This window comes from Salmo trutta, chromosome 20 (assembly GCF_901001165.1).
Source record: "Salmo trutta chromosome 20, fSalTru1.1, whole genome shotgun sequence".
Lineage (NCBI taxonomy): Eukaryota > Metazoa > Chordata > Actinopteri > Salmoniformes > Salmonidae > Salmo > Salmo trutta.
The window spans coordinates 21,498,378-21,521,054 of record NC_042976.1 but is presented as its reverse complement, the minus strand read 5'-3'; the positions used below and the strand labels follow the sequence as shown (position 1 = coordinate 21,521,054).

The 22,677-nt window shown below is 43.6% G+C and overlaps 2 protein-coding genes and 1 non-coding gene across 7 annotated transcripts; 2 read left to right on the top strand and 1 right to left on the bottom strand.

Annotated features, from left to right (window-relative positions):
• Positions 1 to 4: 4 nt before the first annotated feature.
• On the top strand, positions 5 to 5,689 carry LOC115155682 (60S ribosomal protein L31). Of its 4 annotated transcripts, none has more exons than XM_029702565.1 (5): positions 5 to 23; positions 1,017 to 1,123; positions 4,155 to 4,280; positions 5,052 to 5,164; positions 5,469 to 5,689. In XM_029702565.1, the coding sequence occupies exons 2-5, from the start codon at positions 1,017 to 1,019 to the stop codon at positions 5,498 to 5,500; spliced, it is 378 nt and encodes a 125-aa protein (XP_029558425.1). In that variant the 5' UTR covers positions 5 to 23; the 3' UTR covers positions 5,501 to 5,689. The 4 variants fall into 4 exon arrangements, with proteins under 4 accessions (XP_029558425.1, XP_029558423.1, XP_029558424.1 ...); XM_029702563.1 differs by lacking the exon at positions 5 to 23 and adding an exon at positions 134 to 182; XM_029702564.1 differs by lacking the exon at positions 5 to 23 and adding an exon at positions 530 to 684.
• On the top strand, positions 4,531 to 4,667 carry LOC115156389 (small nucleolar RNA SNORA5). The gene has a single exon (XR_003868230.1). It is a non-coding gene; the product is annotated as a small nucleolar RNA SNORA5 (small nucleolar RNA).
• A 1,172-nt stretch (positions 5,690 to 6,861) lies between the features above and the next one.
• Positions 6,862 to 22,453, bottom strand: LOC115155679 (TBC1 domain family member 8). Of its 2 annotated transcripts, none has more exons than XM_029702557.1 (20): positions 22,038 to 22,453; positions 19,531 to 19,641; positions 19,278 to 19,396; positions 18,817 to 19,045; positions 18,093 to 18,333; positions 16,992 to 17,199; positions 16,522 to 16,707; positions 16,165 to 16,317; positions 15,466 to 15,616; positions 13,331 to 13,545; positions 13,124 to 13,241; positions 12,127 to 12,412; positions 11,895 to 12,036; positions 11,693 to 11,791; positions 11,500 to 11,568; positions 11,116 to 11,362; positions 10,528 to 10,593; positions 10,318 to 10,404; positions 10,124 to 10,218; positions 6,862 to 8,479 (listed from the first exon to the last, which is right to left on the bottom strand). In XM_029702557.1, the coding sequence occupies exons 1-20, from the start codon at positions 22,267 to 22,269 to the stop codon at positions 8,021 to 8,023; spliced, it is 3,513 nt and encodes a 1,170-aa protein (XP_029558417.1). In that variant the 5' UTR covers positions 22,270 to 22,453; the 3' UTR covers positions 6,862 to 8,020. The 2 variants fall into 2 exon arrangements, with proteins under 2 accessions (XP_029558417.1, XP_029558416.1); XM_029702556.1 differs by having other exon boundaries at positions 10,124 to 10,242; positions 22,038 to 22,452.
• Positions 22,454 to 22,677: the final 224 nt, after the last annotated feature.

The following is a 22,677-nucleotide window of genomic DNA, read 5'->3' as shown; positions in this document are numbered from 1 at the left end:
CAACACTTGTCTACAAATTACAGGTAAAGCATTTCTTACAAATTGTGTGTCAATTAATTTTAGTTTGTAAACGCACTGCAACAAATTATGTATGTTATTATTAACGACGCGGATGTGAACCTATTATTCTCGTTAGTGCCCACAAGCCCTTGCAACTTCCTTTCCGACATTTCTCGGGCAGTGTGAGTATTGTTTTGGGAAATTTGTGTTAATTATCCAACTTCATCCTGGCCCTGCGCTTATGTAGTCCATCGTTTTCATCATATAATTACAACATGAGACACTGAACTCCTTAAACGATGTAATTGTAATGGGTTATGCCCAAAGGATCAATTGTAAATGGAAATGTGTAGCCACCAGTATGCAACCAGCAGTCAGCTAAACGGAGCTATTCTGTCATAAATGTCTCGGTTATAGAGCGCATTCGTGCTATGTTTAACGTTTTGTCTGAGGACCACAATTTCTGGTTCACAGTTTTTTTATGTCAATGTGCAATCACAGTGAAACCAGCTAATTAGATCAATATATGCCGGCATCATTAGCTAGCTGAAGTTGGCCATAGTGCCTGGCGTCATCAGACAAAATTGCCATATCAACACTGGTTACCTGGCTCAATTGTTATCTGAGGCGGATTCTGTGGCAAAAGTTTTGCAACGAAAACCTGAGTTTCTATTGGACATTCAGGTAGGTTTGGTTGCTAGAGTAAACAGTTTCCGTTTCAAAACGTTTTGTAACAGACAACTTTTTGAACGGAATCCAACTAATGAATACACCACAGGTAAACCCATGACATATATTTTAAATAGTAACTTAATGTACCATTACACTTCACTTGTCACTTTACTTTCATGGCAAAGCATAACCAGTCAAGTAGCCACAAGCTCAGTCTGGCTTGGTAGAAATGCCACACTGTAGTGAGTCAAATAAACAGTGGACACTAGAGAAATGCATGTCTTCCAAGCTGAATGAAAGTGAGCTAAAGGTTTATCAATGTTTTATGTTATGTATTTTCATAGATGGCGCCAAACAAGAAGGGCGGTGAAAAAAAGAAGGGGCGTTCTGCCATCAACGAGGTTGTGACCAGGGAGTACACGGTCAATATCCACAAGCGCATACATGGCGTGTGAGTACACTGTCTGGGGCCATGACACCATTCCGCTACTGTTGAGTTATCAAAGTGGGTTCCCTGCACTAGGTTTTCATGAAGTGCTTTATGTTTTCTTCCGCTTGCAAGATGTCTTTGCTGCTGTGATTGCTGTTCTTTGCTGGATAGTCAATTTGCTGGGCTGTAGCAGTAAACAAGTAGATTTAACAGTTGTCGGGGGTCTTCTGCTCAAATGCAAGTAGGAAGTCTCACCTTGACCAATTGAGATTAAGGTCTGAAAGGCACTTGCCCATCAGGCAAATCAGGAGTGTTTTTTTGGTTGCCCAACGATTATGATCACAAAAATGTAAATTAACTTATTTGCGTGAAGAAATGCCATATACATTATTGCCTGCCTTTAACTTACACATAGGGGAGGAACCAGAAAGATCAGTTCTGGAATTCTTTTATGTTGGTTGTCAGTAGAAAAAAAAAGTCATTATGCTCTGCTTGCCCGACTGCCGTATATGCCGTACATTTTCTGTCTTTAATTTTTTTTTTTTATGGGGTAGAACGAGAGATCAGTTTTCATTTACTGGAATAATTTGCAGTTTGGTTGTTTTCACTGAATTTTGTAATTAGATTTGTATCACCTGCCCAATGTGGCAACCTTCGAGCAGGCTCAACTAGCACAACTGCTCAGTTCACTTGCAATAGGGAAACTCTTAATGTCAGTCCTTGCCTCAATGTAATGTGCTAGTGCATTTAGCGTTGTTTTGATTTTGTACATGCTGTATGTTGGATGTATGCTGATCCTTGTGGGAAAGAGGTACCAGTGTTATTGGGCTTAGGCTGCTGAAAATGTTGTGGCTCTAGTTTTCATTCGAGTTGTGGCTTCTCCGCTATGCAATCTGGTTTCAGAGCTGGTCATGGGTGCACCTCAGCCATGCTCAAGGTCCTAAACGACATCATAACCGCCATCGATATGAGACATTACTGTGCAGCCGTATTCATCGACCTGGCCAAGGCTTTAGACTCTGTCAATCACCACATTCTTATTGGCAGACTCGACAGCCTTGGTTTCTCAAATGATTGCCTCGCCTGGTTTACCAACTACTTCTCTGACAGAGTTCAGTGTGTCAAATCGGAGGGCCTGTTGTCCGGACCTCTGGCAGTCTCTGTGGGTGTGCCACAGGGTCAGACGACACCATTCTGTATACTTCTGGCCACTCTTTGGACACTGTGTTAATTAACCTCCAGACGAGCTTCAATGCCATACAACTCTCCTTCCGTGGCCTCCAACTGCTCCTAAACGCAAGTAAAACTAAATGCATGCTCTTCAACCGATCGCTGCCCGCACCTGCTCGCCCGTCCAGCATCACTACTCTGGATGGCTCTGGCTTAGAATATGTGGACAACTACAAATACCTAGGTGTCTGGTTAGACTGTAAACTCTCCTTCCAGACTCACATTGAGCATCTACAATCCAAAATTTTAATCTAGAATCTGCTTCCTATATCGCAACAAAGCATCCGTCACTCATGCTGCCAAACATAACCCTCGTAAAACTGACCATCCTACCGATCCTCGACTTCGGTGATGTCATCTATAAAATAGCCTCCAACACTCTACTCAACAAACTGGATGCAGTCTATCACAGTGCCATCCGTTTTGTCACCAAAGCCCCATACACTACCCACCATTGCGACCTGTACGCTCTCGTTGGTTGGCCCTCGCTTCATACTCGTTGCCAAACCCACTGGCTACAGGTTATCTACAAGTCTCTGCTAGGTAAAGCCCCGCCTTATCTCAGCTCACTGGTCACCATAGCAGCACCCACCCGTAATACGCGCTCCAGCAGGTATATCTCACTGGTCACCCCCAAAGCCAATTGCTCCTTTGGTCGCATTTCCTTCCAGTTCTCTGCTGCCAATGACTGGAACGAACTGCAAAAATCTCTGGAGCTGGAGACTCATATCTCCCTCACTAGCTTTAAGCACCAGCTGTCAGAGCAGCTCACAGATCACTGCACCTGTACATAGCCCATCTGTAAACAACCCATCTATCTACCTACCTCATCCCCATACTGTATTTATCTTGCTTCTTTGCACCCCAGTATCTCTACTTGCACATTCATCTTCTGCACATCTACCATTCCAGTGTTTAATTGCTATATTGTAATTACTTCGCCACCATGGCCTATTTATTGCCTTAACTTACCTCATTTGCACTCACTGTATATAGACTTTTTGTTTTCTTTTGTTCTACTGTATTATTGACTGTGTGTTTTGTTTATTCCATGTGTAACTCTGTTGTTGTATGTGTCGAATTGCTATGCTTTATCTTGGCCAGCTCGCAGTTGCAAATGAGAACTTGTTCTCAACTAGGCTACCTGGTTAAATAAAGGTGAAATAAAAACAGCTTATGCTGTGTAGTTATTTGGTGGATGCTTGTTTTGGAACGCAATGATGGGCATAGTCATCAATAGGGCTGCAATATTGTTTCCATGGCAAAAATGAAAACACGAAGCAGAGCTAACTATTTGTCCCTTTAAAAACCTGCTGTATGTAAAATATTGAGTTCTATATCTTGGAATATAAATAAATGTGACTCTCAGTGACAACATGATGTTTCCAACATTAGGGCTGTTTTTCTAAAGTTAAATCTACTTTGTGTTTTGTTTCCTTGCCATGATGCTAACGAGTATTGCGATACTGGTATTGTACTGGCCCCAGTCATAAGAATATGTTCAAACCAAAGCGCATGTCCAACGCAGCAGTGTGGGGGGGGTAAGGAGAACAGTTTGGTAAAACCGCTGTTCTGTGCTTTGGCTGATGGATAGTATACTTCGTTGCAACATTTCTGATGGACAGACAGCGCAACACAAAGACCTTTCCACAACGCACTACTCCAATTTGTCTGGTTTGAAGGCACGCTATTGGCTTTCCTTGTTATGTTGCTCATAAAAGTTGCCTTTGCTTGCTTTGACAAGTGATGCTTTGTATCAACCTCTTGATAATCTTGGTTGGTGATGCAACTAACATTGCTTCTTGTTCCTGTGTCCCTTCAGCTCCTTTAAGAGGAGGGCACCTCGCGCTCTCAAGGAGATACGAAAGTTCGCCATGAAGGAGATGGGAACCCCTGACGTGCGTATCGACACTCGCCTGAACAAGGCTGTCTGGACCAAGGGGGTGAGGTAAGCAAACCCTTGTTTCTTACATCAGAAGCCACAAGCTTTTCTGTACCAGGGAACTGCTGGCTGTGAACTTCCCTTGATGATCTGCTCAATTTTAAAACTTATAGTTGATAACTGTCATCTAACCCTCTGAGGGACCATGAGTTGCAGGTACAGTCTACTACAGGTTAGTGCTGTGGCTTCAAGGAGTGTTGTGATGACATGTACTTAACTTGAATATGATCCAGACTATGCTGAATTCTGAAGTCTTTGCAGCCTTGTCAAATTCAGTGCTTCCTCTATATTGGACTGTACTGGCCAGAATGGCTGCTACAGTGAAACTGTAGTTCATGGGCCTCACATTCCTTTTCTATGGATGTTGGGGATACATTTGTGCTATAGACAGTTGATTATTGATTTCAGTGATACACATTCTGTCCAATTTTAAGTCTAAGGGTTAGTTGAGCATCAGGATCTCTCTGTGTCTCTCTCCCCCTCCATCTCTCAGCCAAATAAAAACCACTCTCCCTCCTATCTGCTTAATGCAGTATTGTCCCAATATCAAGTGGTAGAGGCTAGTTACACCAACAGCCACTTTGACCGAGCCATTGCTGACCAGTCAGAGCTGGCTTCAGAGCAAACTGATATCCTGGTATGCTTGGCGATGGGTGTAGAGTTGGTACAAATAGTACAAGTTGATGACTGTATAAACTGTTCTGCCATGCACTTAGATGCAATGCACTAAAACTAGGACAGTTTCTTCATGCCAGCTGATCATTTCTGTTATTTCAGGAATGTCCCATACCGTATGCGTGTGCGCCTGTCAAGGAAACGCAATGAAGATGAGGACTCTCCCAATAAACTGTATACCCTCGTCACATACGTCCCTGTCACGACATACAAAGGTAAGCCCAATACCATGTGCTGTGCTGACTAGTATCTAGAAGTGTACTCTGACATTTCTGAGGTTGGTGATCTGGTGTGTTTGAAATTAGCTATACTTTTGTCACCGACAAGGTGCAAAATATCCCTGTGTGGGTGACACTGAAGAACAAGTTGTTGCAGCCTTATTTTCAGATCAGCTGCATGCAAATGGGTATACAAAGTAGAGGATCTGTGAATGTTACTTCAGTCAGAGTGAGTTCTGTGCTGTTATTTTCCTAATTTGCCTGTTAGACTTGACTGATCCTGATTTTCTTTTCTCTACAGGTCTGCAGACAGTCAATGTGGATGAAAATTAATTATTCACTGGTGTTAAAATACATTTATAAGACTGCTGTCTTGGATTATATACAATCACTAATTGGGATTCTTGATGGAGCAATTTATGCTTACATAGTTTCAAGTTTTATTAGTTGTATGTACGGGATACACATGGTATACACTGCGTCCAATGAAATGCTTACATGAAAATAAATGTATTTCTAGAGCGTCTGTGTCTGGTATAGTGTTTGGATATACACTGAACAAAAATATAAACGAAACATGCAACAATTTCAAAGATTTAACTCAGTTACAGTTCATGTAAGGAAATTCGTTCAACTGATATAAATCCATATATTCATAAGATTGCATCTTTTGGTCCCAACGGTATGGTTGTGGATCAGGAAATCAGTTAGTATCTGGTGTGACCACCATTTGCCTCATGCAGTGCAACACATCTCCTTCGCATAGAGTTGGTCAGGCTGTTGATTGTGGCCTGTGGAATGTTGTCCCACTCTTCAATGGCTGCGAAGTTGCTGAATATTTGCAGGAACTGGAGCACACGGTTGATCCAGAGCATCCCAAACATGCTCAATGGGTAGCATGTCTGGTGAGTATGCAGGCCATGGAGGAACTGGGAAATTTTCAGCTTCCAGGAATTGTGTACAGATCCTTTTGACAGGGCTGTGCATTATCTTGCTGAAACATGAGGTGATGGCGGTGGATGAATGGCACGTCAATGGGCCTCAGGATCTTGTCATGGCATCTCTGTATTCAAATTGCCATCTATAAAAGGCAATTGTGTTTGTTGTCCATAGCATATACCTGTCCATACCATAACCCCATCGCCACCATGGGGCACTCCGTTCACAACATTGACATCAACAAACCGCTCGCCCACACGATGCCATACACGCTGTCTGTCCGTACAGTTGAAACTGGGATTCATCCATGATGAGCACACTTCTCCAGCGTGCCAGTGGCCATCGAAGGTGAGCATTTGCCCACTGAAGTCAGTTACAATGCCGAACTGCAATCAGGTCAAGACCCTGGTGAGGACGATGATGAGAATTTCCGAGACGGTTTCTGACAGTTTGTGCAGAAATTCTTTGATTGTGCAAACCCACAGTTTTATCAGCTGTTCAGATGGCTGGACTCAAGACGGTCCCGCAGTTGAAGAAGCCGGATGTGGAGGTTCTGGGCTGGCACGGTTACACATGGTCTGCGGTTGTGAGGCCGGTTGGACATACTGCCAAATTCTCTAAAACAGAGGTGGCTTATGGTAGAGAAATGAACAAATTCTGTCAATAGCTCTGGTGGACATTCCATTACACAATGGGCTTTTGAGGGTCTACAATCTCCTTAGTGAATCAATCTTTGAAAGACAGAACAAGACATGGATGAGGCAAATATTGTTTTAATGATTTACAAACACACCATGTTAGACTTTGTGCAGCAGACATGAAATTGATGTTAAAGAATTGATCAAAGGTCCCATTTATAATGCACCTCAAGTGAACTTCAGTGCACTAAAAAATAACATGTAAAAATCAAAGGTGCATCAGTGAACTGGACAGTTGGGTTCTGGAATAACCCAAAACTAAATGTCATTACTGATTCCATTGGCAAAATCAAGGTCTCTGTATAGAAGACCCATTTAACAAAATATGAGGCACAGCGGTATTGTTTGTAGTTGGTATCTCAACTGATTTTGAGAAGGTGTGTAGGACTTTGGTCTATAATATAATACTGGTCACTAACACTTGAATTAAGAAATATGCTTGGTAGAATAACAGGCTCATAAACAGTTATAGAACACTTAAAATAGGAATTCTTAAAGAACAAAATACATTAATTAGATCAATACAGGACAAAATATATAAGTGTACATTTACAATGTTGCACACAAAGGCAAGATTCCAACGTCCATTGTATGACAAACATTTCGCAGTAAATAAAGGCAAAAAATATTCGGCAGGAAAATAACACCTGTCTGCTCTACTTGAGGTTGGAAGATATGGCAAACAAGATCCTGCCTAGGCTGTATTACCAACCAGGCAGCCAATGTCAAAATATTTGAATTTGTTCCCATTTCATAGACTGGATGAAGGAGAATGAAAACGTGTCTACAAATACTGAGAAATGTTAACAATATCCCTTTTCATGGTGTTTCATGTAGTGCATCATGTGTGGGACGTTCTCACAGTAGTATATATATATGACTGACTGATTGATACATGTAGTCTTCATTGATTATCATGCACGTCTCAGCCACCTCTGGTTTTGGTAAACCTGTTTTCAAACTGAGCGGTTGGTCCCAGAAGACGAGGCCACATTTCATCAGGATAGGAAGACCTACACATCTACAGTACTTCTCCCTCGTGCTTGACAGACCTACAACTCAATATAGGCACATATGGACTCTTGGTACCCACTCATCCTTGTAGGATGGAGGACACAGACAACTTATTGGCAAGAAATCTGCCTGGCATCTAGACAAGCAACTAGATTAGAAACCCAGTATTGGGTCACATGGTCATTCTCTTGGTCATGTTAAATCAGCTGGTTCCTTGCTGAAGCATAAGCAGACCGGCCCTTTCATGGTACTGTTTCACCTTTGCTACAGCCACCTTTGCTGACAGGTCCAGTGGTTTCTCAAAGAAGTTGACCAGCTGCTGTTCTGTGAGGAGCGAGGCCAGGATCTGAGCGTAGCTGACCGTCCACTCGCTCGAACTCTCAGACCGCTCGGAACTCTTCCTGGTCCCGTCCTGCCTCGCTCCATCTCCTTCTTTGGTGCTGAAGACAGGGTGGTCTTCTTGACTCCCCTCCCTGTGATCCTCCTCTACCTCGTCTCCGGCCCCGCCCTCGCTGCTGACCTCTGACCGGCTGCGGTGGCCGACCTCACCGATCTGCAGCACCAGGCTGGTCACTGTAGCGATGGCCTGAAAGAGCTCGTTCTCATCTGGGTTGCCATGGAACATGCTGTAGAGGGTCTTACAGAACTGGATGAACTCCCTCTGTAGAAAACAATACGTTTATTATACCTTTGTTGTGACTTAATGACTGTTTATTGGGTCCCTGATTGAATTCCTTCCTTATTGTACAGTGCATTCGGAAAGTATTCAGACCCTTTGACTTTTTCCACATTTTGTTACATTAGTGTTATTCCAAATGTTTTATTTATTTTTACAATCCTCATCAATCTACACACATACCCCATAATGAGGTTTAAACATTTGCAAAAATGTATTAAAAATAAACTGATATCACATTTACATAAGTATTCAGACCCTTTACTCAGTACTTTGTTGAAGCACCGTTGGCAGCGATTACAGCCTCAAGTCTTTTTGTGTATGACGCTACAAGCTTGGCACAGCTGTATTTGGGGAGTTTCTCCCATTCTTCTCTGCAGATCCTCTCAAGCTCTGTCAGGTTGGATGGGGCACGTCGCTGCACAGCTATTTTCAGATCTCTCCAGAGATGTCTGATCGGATTCAAGTCCGGGCTCTGGCTGGGCCACTCAAGGACATACAGAGACTTGTCCCGAAGCCACTTCTGCATTGTCTTGGCTGTGTGCTTTGAGGCAACAGGACAACGACCCAGTCTGAGGTCCTGAGCACTCTGGAGCAGGTTTTCGTCAAGGATCTTTCTGTGCTTTGCTCCATTCATCTTTCCCTCGATCCTAACAAGTCTCCCAGTTCCTGCTGCTGAAAAACATCCCCAGAGCATGGTGCCAGGTTTCCTCTAGACGTGGCGCTTGGCATTCAGGCCAAATAGTTCAATCTTGGTTTCATCAGACCAGAGAATCTTGTTTCTCATGGTCTGAGAGTCCTTTAGGTGCCTTTAGCCAAACTCCAAGCGGGCTGTCATATGCCTTTTACTGAGGAGTGGCTTCTGTCTGGCCACTCTGCCATAAAGGCCTGATTGGTGGAGTGCTGCAGAGATGGTTGTCCTTCTGGAAGTTTCTTCCATCTCCACAGAGGAACTCTGGATCTCTATCAGAGTGACCATCAGGTTCTTGGTCACCTCCCTAACCAAGGCCCTTCTCCCCTCATTGCTCAGTTTGACCTGGCGGCCAGCTCTAGGAAGAGTCTTGGTGGTTTCAAACTTCTTCCATTTAAGAATGATGAAGGCCACTGTGTTCTTGGGGACCTACAATGCTGCAAAGCGATTTTGGTACCCTTCCCCAGATATGTGCCTCGACACAATCCTGTCTCGGAGCTGTATGGACAATTCCTTCGACTTCATGACTTGGTTTTTGCTCTGAAATGCACTGTCACCTGTGGGACCTTATATAGACAGGTGTGTGCCTTTCCAAATCATGTCCAATCAATTGAATTTACCACAGGTGGATTCCAATGAAGTTGTAGAAATATCTCAAGGATGATCAAGGGAAACAGTATGCACCTGAGCTCAATTTCGAGTCTCATAGCAAAGGGTCTGAATACTTATGTAAATAATGTATGTTTTTTATTTTTAATAAATGTAAAAAAAAAAAAAAAAAATAAAGTTTAAATGTAAAAAAAAAAAACGTTTTACTTTGTCATAATAGATTGCTGAGGGGAAAAAAATATTTCATCTATTTTAGTATAAGGCTGTAATGTACCAAAACGTGTAAAAAGTCAAGGGGTCTGAATCCTTTCCGAATGCGCTGTATGTACCTGGTTCATTAGAGGTAGCGGTTTCTCCACATTCTTCTCCTGAGCCAGGTCCTTCAACATCTGCTTCAACTGCTCCTGATAGTCTCTGATCTCCTCTTCAACATGAACACACACAGGAGCTACATCAACGTGATCATCTGAACAGGACAGAGCTAGAAACGTGAACCTGGAACACTGGAAGCATGAATAGTTACCATTAGGCATCTCTATATGGAGTGGTCTGGTAGTGGACAGCAGAGGGCTCTTCAGTGGAGACGGGTCATCCTCACTCTCAGTCAGAGCTACAGGAGACAGTCACATTACGATGAATGTTAATGGATCTCTAGTCAAAGCTAGTTGCATGTCCAGCTAAAGTACATGTCTTAAAGAGGAGCAAAACACCGTAGGAAGTCTATGTGACTCACCTGGAGGTATGTGCAAACGATACAGAAGTCTGATCTTCTCATTCAGTTCCTCACAGTATAGTGTGTCTGATGCCGAGAGAGAGACAGAATTGTCACCATTACAATTGATTAACATCTCCAACAGCCAGTCATTGGCTTTAAATCACAATGTGTGTCAGTGAGTGTTTATACTGTCTGTCTAAATGATAGAGGACCACAGAGGGAGCCCTTCAGCTCTGCGAGTTTAAGAGGTGAATTTACATATTTTCTCTACTTCAGTCAATGTACTGTACACAGCAGTGGCAGCTCCTCCTAAAAGCCTTGGCTGCATATTGATTCCCATAAAACCCTGGTGGGCTGAATTCCAGATGCCCATGAAAGCATAATATGAAAGCACTCATATTACACACATTATCTCTTCAGGCATACACATACTCACTCTCCCTACCTCTTTTAAACACACACCCTCCCTCCCTCTCTCTCACACACACACACAATGTAAATTAGCTGTTAGCTAAATCTGGTGCAACGCAACCCTTCTCACTTCTGAGACTTGTGTTCTGATGTACCTTGTCCCTGTTTCAAATAAATGTAAAAAAATAAAAATACCCAGCCACCCGGCAAACTTTCTGAAGGTGATGAGTAAGTCACTGTCCTGGTCCAGCAGTGTGAAGGTCCGGTGGGCCACGGTGTCAGTGTGGAGGCCACACAGCCAGGGAACCAGTAGCACGTACAGGCTTTTGAACTGGGCCCGGTCCACTCTGTACTGCTCCACATAGGGCTGGCCTGGGTCATGGTGCTGGAGAGCCACAGTGGTGCTCCCATCGCCCCAGTACAGGTTGATGAAGTGCTCTGTCTATAAGAGAAACAGACACAGATGTGTTGTTGTACAGTTGGACTATATGTGGAGGACGTTATCATCGTGCTCTGGCAATGCCTTTCGTAGTGGTCCTGGGAAGATAAATAAAGGTGTATTGAATTGAACTGAAGTACCTTGAAGAGGTCGTAGACATCAGCCAGGTTTTCAGGGGAGAGAGAGACATCTGGGGTCACCACCCTGAGCTACACACAGAGAGAAGGGAAGGGTCAAGCAGTTTGGAGAGGAAAAGTGTAAGATTTCAACCTTTGGTCATGGTGTATTTCATGCATGCGTGTGACTGTTTGAGATGTGATATGAAAGACCCACTGCGTTCTCCTTGGTGATGTCCTCGTGTGCTTGGAGAACCTGGATCCGGTGTCTGCATCGCAACCGCTCTATCTGTCTCACCGTTAGGTCTCCAAATTTCTGACAAAACAGGACAGGTACACACAACGAGAACAAACATCAGTGCCACATTTTCACAACTACCCTCTGGTGGTGTGGAGGGAGTATTGCAGTGCTGTCTTACCTCATAGGAGTCAGTGATGAGGTCAGTGATCAGGGTGTGAAGTTCTACAGTCGGGCTGCCCTCCTCCTCCCCCCTCGGAGACGAGGGAGGGTGAAGGGCAGGTGAAGACGGATTCTCATCGTACTTCACGTGGTCCAGAAAGCTGCAGGCAGAGAAGTTTTGTGTGAGAATGTAGACTATGCTCAGATGTGAACTGTGTGTAGACATGCATGCATTCCTCCATATGCATTACCCAGTGAGGATCATGAGGGCCTGGCCGTCATCTGCACTAGCACACAGCGCCGCAGCGTTCGCATCCAGCACAGCTAGCCCTAGCTGGAAGATGGCTTTGATGCCGTGGAAGAAGAAGCAGTCTACCACACAGACGGCGCTGCGGAAGGGAAGCACACTGAGGAAGAGGGTGAGGAACCAGGACAGGGAGAGGGAGGAGAGGGGGGAGAGGTCGGGAATGTGCTCGGCCAGCTCGGGAAGACGCTCCTGGATCAGCTCTTCAAACACTGACTGGTCCACCTGAGCACCTGCAAACACAAACACAAGTGAAAATCTACATTAATATAGATAAACTCATGATCGTACACCTCTATAGAAGTACAGAACATCCTTTATCATCTCATAGAGGGAAATGAATGTTGGTCTCGTGGATGTATGCTCTATACATGTGTATACACATGATGTCTTGACTTCCACACATGCGTGTGAGAATAACATGTTCTCATTGTGCAATATCCCAGATAAGTGATCTTTTCAGACTTTATTTGAACCAGGAAGCCACATGGAGATGAAAAATCTATTTTCTAAGGAGAACAAGTAAACAACTGCAATTTCAAAGCAGAACAGAAGAGGAAATTACTTTGAATGCATTTCATATGTGCCAGAAATAAATAGTGGCACAAAGCACAGGAAATTAGCTTGTGTTTCAGCACACGCTTCACGCTGGCTAAAGAAAGCCTTGAGTTATTGTTGGCTCTGTTGCAGTCAGGGCAGAAAAACAGCCCTGACGGAGAAAAAAAAAAAAACATTCAAATCACCTAAACACCAGACCGGCTACTAATAGACCTACTAATGTTTGATCTGCTATGGTTTTGATAGTTTTATTTTTAGTACTTCATCTAATGTACAGTACTAGCTATGATGTCAGTAAAAGTGGAAGTAGACGAACCATCGCTGTAGTAATAGCAATGTGTAACAATAGCAGTGGTAAACCTATGCAGGTCAGTTTGACCTCTCACCTATGACTCTGCGGTTGAAATAGTCAGGCAGCATTCTCTCACACACAGCCACCAGCAGCCAGAAGGCCTCCTCCTCTTTAGTGTACAGCAGCAGCACAGATGCCAGGATATTCATTGACTAGGAAGAATGACAGGCAGTCAGTTATACTCTACCTGCACTGTATACACATTGTGACATAGGTTACTGTATGGTAGTGGATACCTTACCTGGCAGTAGCCAATCTTGGGGTTGCGGTGGGCATATGCGGTGAGGACGCGGCGTAGGGCAGCGATGCCCGTGACGTTCTGGAAGGCGGGGTGGTCCGGCAGCGAGCGGTGCAGGTCTCTCTCGATCTCCTCCGTGGCCAGGCTGCTGTGGCCTATAGACTCCGTCACCAGCCCCGAGTAGTAGTCTGGGTGGGATGCCAACTCTGACGATGAGTCTGTGTTTCCAGGGGGAATAGTGTCGGTGTTACACAGCAACAGCATATAAGCACTTACATGTTCATAAAGGCCTGGTCGGAAAACATCCCCTAGGCCCTAACCCTTCTCTTCTGTTCCTACCCGTAAGTGTTCGCAGATCTGAAAGGAATGGATAAGTTACCTATCTGGTTCCTTCAGATCTGGAAACACCAAAAAGATAGGGGTTACTTTGGGACAAGGCTTGTTTGGAGCTCTTGCCCTTTGTTGACTCCCCCTGGAGGATGTGATGCGTTTAGAACATTGAGAGGGAGTAAACAGGTGACTGGGGATAGTTTGATATGGGGGCAAAGAAAACAGTCTGTTCAGGTGGAGTGGAGCCAGTCTGCTGCCAGTCTGTTTCTGGTGCAGTCTGTGAAGTGTGTGTTCACACATGCCTAATTGCTTGTTTTCATTGGAGATGAGGTCACAAGCTATTTGCATGCCCACTACATCCTGCTGATCTGGATTCCATATGACATCAACTCTGACACTAACAGAATAAAGCAAAGCAGGATCCCTGAGAATAGACTACAAAGTTGCATCAAGACTAATGGTTTTGAAAAAAGGGAACTGCTTGCCTGGTAAAAGCCCCTCCCCAAACTCTAAGATAAAATGGCACATACCATAAATGCTAGGCATTGTACATAGGAACGGAACTGAAAGTAGGCAGTCGAGCAGAACACAGAACAGTACTCGCCATCCCTCCTTTGAGGATATACAGATATCTACCCTAAAGATAACCCCACCCTTAAATACAGTACCAGTCAAAAGTTTGCATACACCTACTCATTCAAGGCTTTTTCTTTATTTTTACTATTTTCTACATTGTAGAATAATAGTGAAGACATCAAAACTATGAAATAACACATATGGAATCATGTAGTAACCAAAAACAGTATTTAAAAAAAATCGAAATATATTTTATATTTGAGATACTTCAAAGTAGCCACCCTTTGTCTTCATTACAACTTTGGACACTTTTCACATTCTCCCAACCAGCTTCATGAGGTAGTCACCAGGAATGCATTTCAATTAACAGGTGTGTACATCATTACTTTAAGATATGAAGGTCAGTCAATTTGGAAAATTTCCAGAACTTTTAAAGTTTCTTCAACTGCAGTCGCAAAAACCATCAAGTGCTATGATGAAATTGGCTCTGATGAGGACCGCCACAGGAAAGGAAGACCCAGAGTTACCTCTGCTGCAGAGGACAAGTTCATAAGAGTTAACTGCACCTCAGATTGCAGCCAAAATAAATGCTTCAGATAGTTCAAGTAAGAGACAAATCTCAAACATCAACTGTTCAGAGGAGACTGCGTGAATCAGGCCTTCATGGTTGATTTGCTGCAAGGAAATCACTACGCTTAGTGGGACTATCATTTATTTTTCAACAGGACAATGACCCAAAACACCAGGCTGTGTAAGGGCTATTTAACCAAGGAGAGTGATGAAGTGCTGCATCAGATGATCTGGCCTCTACAATCACTCGACTTCAACCCAATTGAGATGGTTTGGGATGAGTTGGACCGGAGAGTGAAGGAAAAGCAGCCAACAAGTGCTCAGCATATATGAGAACTCCTTCAAGACTGTTGGAAAAGCATTCCAGGTGAAGCTGGTTGAGAGAATGCCAAGAGTGTGCAAAGCTGTCATCAAGGCAAAGGGTGGCTACTTTGAAGAATCTCAAATATATTTTGATTTGTTTAACACTTTTTTGGTTACTACATGATTCCATATGTGTTATTTCATAGTTTTGATGTTGTCACTATTATTCTACAATGTAGAAAATAGTACAAATAAAGAAAAACCCTTGAATGAGTAGGTGTGTCCAAACTTTTGACTGGTACTGTATATTTGACCTGTTGTTATAGCAACCAATGACCTCAGACTCCTCCACCCCTCACCAGAGAAGGTCATCCATAGCTCTCCCCGTAGCGACTCTGGTATTCCCATGGCAACCAGCTTCTGGATCTTCTCTGTGCGAAACATGTGGACGCCTCGACCATACGCAGAGAAGTGGTCATCCCACAGACGCTCTTTCACCTGCTCCATGGTCTACAGGACACACACACACAGGACACACACACACAGGACACACACACACCCTTGAGCAAACCGAGTATGGTAGTACTGTAAGCACATTCCCAGCAATAGCCCTGGGAGGTAAAGTTACCCAGTGTGCCAGTCAGGGGGAGAACAGGGATCAATACATGTTTAAATAATGAAAGAGATGTAACATAATCACAACCTCATCCCAGAACTACCACTATATCACATGTACCATACCCTGGTTGCCAGTCTGTTTCTAATAGGCTTGACGTTTAGTTGCCACTTTTGGTTAAAGCAACTCCTTTGTTGTTGTCATGCTAAACACTTAGAATTCTAATTTAGCCTAATAAATATTTAGCATGACAACAACAAAGGAGTTGCTTAAAACAGAATCAGGCAACCAATGTTAAATGTCAAGCCTAGACACATTGGCCAATGTGGCTGCTATCCCTGCAGCCACCATTATTATGGTATCTGCTATGTAAACATCATAATAAAGGAGGCTCCAGCCATATCAGGGTTATGGCCGACGGTGCACTAGTTTCCATACTCACAGCCGTGCTATTGTTGAGGCCAGGTTGAGAGTGGTGGTAGTATGCCATCAGAGCCTCTGTGTTCACTGTGTGACGTAGTGGTCTCTCCTCGATCTCCTCCCCGTCACAGTACATGGTGTCATAGTAGAAGGTATAGTAGGGAGACGAGGACGTCTGGAGCACCCAAACACCAGAATTAGTCAAATATACACAATGAATGACTAACTTGTGTGTAAAAATACTAGCAGTAATCATATATGTCCATGCAGTGCAGTTGCATTCTGCTTCTTGGTCTAGGCCTGTTGGGCATCACCATGAGATATGATGTGTGTAATGGACAACAGACATTTATGGGCTGGTAGTGTTGCTGTAGCCTACCAGAGATTTCTTGCTGTGGAACATAGAGTGTTTCCATTGCAAGGCTCTGAGCCGTGACATCAGACTGTCGACCAGGCTGTCTCTGTCCTGCAGCTCGATCAGCTGGAAGGCCTTCTTACTCCTCACGCTGACGATCACTGGGTTGGGCAGCAGGCTGGTGCTCTCAGCCTTCTCTATGGAGATCACCTGGCAGCACAGGAAGAGACAGAGGTAAAAGGTCAAGAGCCAAGGAAATGTTGGTAATATGGTACAGTAAGGAAAAATATATGGTAAAATGGTATTAACACAGTAATAAACTTTGAATAACTTGTTTATGTATGCAAGAGCCATACATCTCTATACACGACTGTGGTGTATAGCAACTAATGTATTTAACCATGGTAAAGCTTAAGGCTAAAGGTGTAAGCTCTAACACAGCCAGCATTAAAGTTTAACCAGCAGAGTCAACTGCAGTATGATACGATGGCTACCTCTGAAAGGGGGATGAGCAGGCTGCAGTGGCCCTCCTCTCGACTGGCGAAGCATAGGTAGCTGTCGGTGGTGTAGAGCGTTCCGGCTGTGTGGCAGCGGGCATGGGGCGTCCACACTGAACACAGAGCCACCTCCTGGAGACACTCGGCCCGCGGTAGCCGGAAAAGAGCCAGGACGTACGCCCTCAATGCCTGCTCCTCCAGAACCCTGAGGGGAAAGGGGAAGAGTTAGAGTGACACAGACAGAGATCTGTTCTGTAGAAAATGAGTGACAGTTAGGAATTCTCCTCCAGGATAGAGAGAGAGAGTAAAAGAGGGACTGAGAGTGAATCCTCATGGATTCGTTACCTTTAGTGACTCAGACATTTCTGACTGAAAGCTATGATAAGGAAAACTTATAAAGAATCCAGATACACTCAGATACAGGCAGACTATTCTGGTCACTGCAATTTAGGTCAGATCATTTTTCACTTCCTGTCATGGTGATGAGGAATTTACACTATGCTGAATGATGGGGGAGGGACAAAAATATCACCTACTTGGCAAGAGTTGCATGTGAGGAAGTTACCAAATAAATAATACAACTAAACAGTCTGTTACACCCATAGAGATATATGACTGAATGCTTTAGCTCAGCTCTAAAGTACAATTTTACCACTGAAAACTGTCATTTTACACACAAAACCTGAAATTGAAAATGTTATGGTGAATGTACTACAGGTGGAACTAAAACACACACATTCAGTCACACTATGATGCAAGGTTATACAGAGGATGGTCGGAATCTAGAGGGAAGTAAATTAGTCAAGATATCAGGGATTTTCAAGAAGTGCTTGATGAGGTCTCTTTTGACCAAAGCAGATAACAATGAGACAACCTTATTAAACTACTGTTTATCAAACTATTTCATCAGGAAAGCAACCGATCAATCAGATTGCTGACGCCAATCCAATCCTCTCAGAACTGCAAGGCAAGTCAACAAAGAACAGACAATATGAATCTGAACAAACCAAATGACACACCCACAAAAAAATCCCCCACCCTCCTTTACACTACAATACACTACAACTTCATCTAACTTATTCTGTGTTGCCCTCTGACCTCTTGGTGATGTTGGAGGACTGCTGGAGGACTTGGTCCAGTTCCAGACCTCCGCTGTCCAGCAGGCGTCGCAGTGCGATGTCAGCCAGCTGACCCATGACCCCGAACGCCTCGTCCAGGCTCAGGAACATAGAGAAGTCCCGCTGGCGCCGCCGCGTTGTCACACGCACCATGTCCGTCATGAGGCCAGTGGAGACCCGCTCCAGCCTTGTCACCTCCACCCACGGGATCACAAACTTCACTGAGGGAGAGAGAAGTGGTCAAAGGTCAGGGGTTAGGTTTAGAAGACACTCTACACTGAAGAGATTTCAATGGTTAAAGAGATTGAACAGGATCTTCAGCACTTAAAAATGTGTAAGATATTTTAATTGTATTTTTGTAGGATGTTACATATCATACGAAATGGATGATGTTGTACACAATTATGCACAATTTTCAGGGACACGTTTTTTTCTCGAGGGCTACTTTCAAAACTACTGGCTAAAGTTATACAAAAACTCTGCAGCATCACTTTAACTGAAAAGACACAATGTTTACTGTAGAAAGTATGTCACAGTTCACAAGATATATAAAGGGCTTGTCATCTTTACAACTGGAAAACAGAGGTTAGAGATTCTAATTAACAGACACAACCAGTTCAGACTAGTTCACAACCAGTTCACAACCAGCAAGACTGGGGCTATTCTGTGTGCTAATTAAAGGGGGAGAATTTAAGGGGACGGACCTTCCTTTCCCAGCAGGAAGGAATAGAAGGCCATGTGGTTGATGCTGAGGTAGAGCCAGCCATGCCGGGGGACACGCCCCTTCCAGCAGCAGCAGGAGTAGGTGGTGACCAGCTTCTCTGAGGAGGGCAGGCCGAAACGCAGCTCAAACTTCAGCAGTACCTCCCGGAACTTCTCTGGGTCCTCCTCTTGAGCCGCCTGCTTCCCCCTCACCTCCTCTGCTATCAGACCCTGGAGGAGGAGGAGAAATAAATGGACAATGAGAGAAAGAAAAAGAGGAAGAGAAACAAAAATGCAAAACAGGGGATGAGAGCAAGATACACAGAAATAGAAAAGAAAGTCAAGAAGAGACAACATTTGAGAGTCAGATTAAGTTGAACACAGTGGTTTTTGATAGTAGGCCTACATAGTATTTACAGAGTATCACAGGGCTATAGTTAATCTTATTCTAATAGTACAGTACCTTGACTTTCCCTTTGACGAAGCTGGCGACATCCTCCTTGTTCTCAAACACTGAGAGAGAGTGGAGTAGGTTCTGGACCAGCCAGTCCCAATGCCTGTTCATGTCCTCAACAGCTGCACCTGTATAACAACAGACACACATCAGAGAAATAGATACACAGAGAGAGCCAGAGAAAGAGAGTAGAAGCAGGAACCTACCGACCGACAAATATGGGAATCGGCGAGAGGAAAACGAGACATTTCTCAGAGCTTACCACAAGCTATAGTCCAGCTGACCTGTGACCCAGGCACCTGTAGCAGGATACGGAATGGTGTGACCCGGGCGTTGGAGTCCAGCACTGTGTCCAGAGCTCCCACCAGAAGACCTGGACAGACCAGAGCAGTCGGACACAGAAAGAGACCAGAAATGACTGAGAAATACCATCTGACAACACACACATATCAATGAGCTCATTGACACATGGGAGAGAGGCAGCATTATACCAACCCATATGAACGGTTATATCATATATTTTCATATGGTAAGACAATTGTACTAAGCTCATAAGGCATTTTCTACAATAATCAATGGTTATCATTAGTTGAACAGCAGGATGTTTTACAGATTGTGCCTTTAAGCAGATGGGGCACACTGGCACCTATTACACATAACCCCAGAAAGCTAAAGGCATTATCATGTGTATAACAGACTCAGACATTCCACAGTGAGCACTGGATGCCAGCCTTGAGGCATTACAAAAGAGATTGGACATAAACTGGTACCACTAATGGTCACTAACAGTCTCATAATGGCCACATTATGTGAGAACATAACATAGACTTAAAAGCTATTAAGAGGTTCAACATAAGTATTGTTCTTCTCTGTTGGTCACTACATTGGTCCACTAGAATCATAGGGTAACAGTACTGGAATCGAGACCCCCTCCCTCTCCACAAATCCTCCACATGTGAAGCCCCAAAGCCATGGCATAAAAACTACAAACTTAAGAGTCCCTAACACCCCAAACTCATTCGTATTTATTAGGTGTTGAGAAGGCTAAATTAACCCTGGAACAACCTCCTCCACCCCACCAGTCATCACCTTATAGGAACCAGATACACTCTCTAATATCCTGAGGTACCATAACAGAGCCTCTCTTTAACTCCACCACTAATCAGGATCATGATTTTCCACTGAGGCCAAAGCCACCAAACACTAGTCCCTCTTGTCTAGTTTTAATTCTGGCTTTCCTTTGCTAAGCACAGCCATTTAACAGAATGGAGCATTTAGGGAGAGCTGGGAAAAACAGTCCCATCAAAGTGCAGCTAACAGTCAACTGCAGCACATGGCCTCAACTACAATAACAAATTAAGTTTGCAAGAACAGTCTGTTAATGATTTGGCAAATCAAATGTGTAATAAGCACACAGCAGGCAAGACAAGGCATTAGGCTTACTACTTTCATTAGGCTACAGTCTGGTCGATGTGAGATCACTATCTAGTGTTTGGCATTCCCACCCCCACCCAACCGCTCCGCCACAAAAGAGGAGAGGGATGGAAGACAAACCGAACACCAGACAAATAACTCTCTCCTGGAGCACTGCCCATCCCAGACCACACCACACCACAACTATTAAGCTCTGCCTGTCTGCCGCTCTGAACCATTGTACCCTGGCAACACAAACCTATTTGTCACCTAACCACTTACTTCACAGTGCTTACATTGTAAAATGTAAGCACTGTAAATCATGTATTTTGTTCGGCCTATATTGTTCACTAAGTTTGTATGTCTGTGGACAATGGACATGTACAGTGTGCTCAGAGGTAGAGAGAAAGGAAACCTTAATGTCCCTCACAGGAAAGTGTTCTTTGTGAAATAGGAAGCAGAAGTTATTTTAGCTAGTGACAGAGAACAAGACGTTGCAGATGTTTCAGTGCTGCTGAATACCCTTTTTATGTTTTATCGAAATCAAATCATGGATACATTTTTTTCCAATTGATATTGTACTTGTTCTTCTCTTCCCATAACAAAACTAGGGTGTGGTTTTGTAAGAGCCAAAAACTGGGGCTTCTTCTAACCTTTCATCCCACAGATTTACTTTGGAAACCATGGCAACAAACACATTCTCTAAACTCTTGCCAGGAAATGTTATATTGTTTTTATGGGATGATACTCCCTATCCTGTCCTGATGTTTACAGTTCTATCTTAAAGTGAAAATCCCAATGAAGATCACACAAAAACAAGACCAGGTGACACCTTATCATGGTCCATCATCAGAAAAAAACTCTATGGAATTGTAAAGAATCTATGAAGACCTGAAAGAAAATACACAGGCCAAAAAATAAGTGATATGTTAATAAATTGCCTGTTATTGCTCCAAGGCTTCATGGCACATATTATTTTAAGCTGCAAAGAAAACATTGTTTTGATCATCCCAAATATGGGGAAAACACTTGTTTCCAAGCTTTGTAAAAACCGGATCCTACACTGTAGCCAAGGCTATGGCAAGTTGCAACATACTGTAGCTGCAATCCAACCAACAATTGTCTTTCGTCATTATGCTCGGAGACATGCTGGGAGACTCTGGGATACATACTCCCAGCACAATATCAATCAAAAAAATATTGGTTGAATCGCAGCTATTTGCAACATTGTTTATAAATGAGTTGTTACTATGTTGCGTAGCGTAGACTGGTGTGTCCAAGTGGTAATATAGGCTACTAAAGCTGCTGAAATCAGACGAAAGACAGTAAGATGAATGGGAGTAGCTGGCGTATTACCTGTAAATTTTCCCCCTGAATCCCCATGTCCTCTTCTGCGCTGCAAAATGAAGAAATCGTTAGATTTTTCGGTAACCCAAAGCTTCAGCGCGTTTTTCAGCAAAACTTCCTCTGGATTCAACCACATTCTTTCAAAGGAGAGATTGAAAAAGAGAATGGAACGAAAACAAAATAACGCAGATTGTCGTTGCTGTTGATAGCATGCACACTTCTTCATTAGTTCCAAGCGCATTAGAAAAATAAAAGATTTTCAGAATCATCCATGACTGATCTCAAGCGCTGCCCGAGAACGCAAGCGTCTTCTGTTGATATTTTCTCTCACCCTCCCGATCGCAACTGTACAAGTACTCCTCACAGTGAGTCTCATTTCCGCATTCAACCTTTCCTTCCCATATTTCCGGCGAAAGCGAGGAAGTTTCATTTCACTGGCCCTTTGTGATTGGTTATTATGTCTAGTATTAATTGAAACAGTTTGTCATACAAAACTCAATCTGGGAATAGAATTGGATTGTAAACACATTGTTTGTTTGTCCATAGTAAATGGGTTTAGTCATGTGCCATATGCTGTCTGGTGTAAACAAATAAATCAGAAGATGAATGTTGACGACATCTATTGTATCAATTCTGCATTGTTTACAAT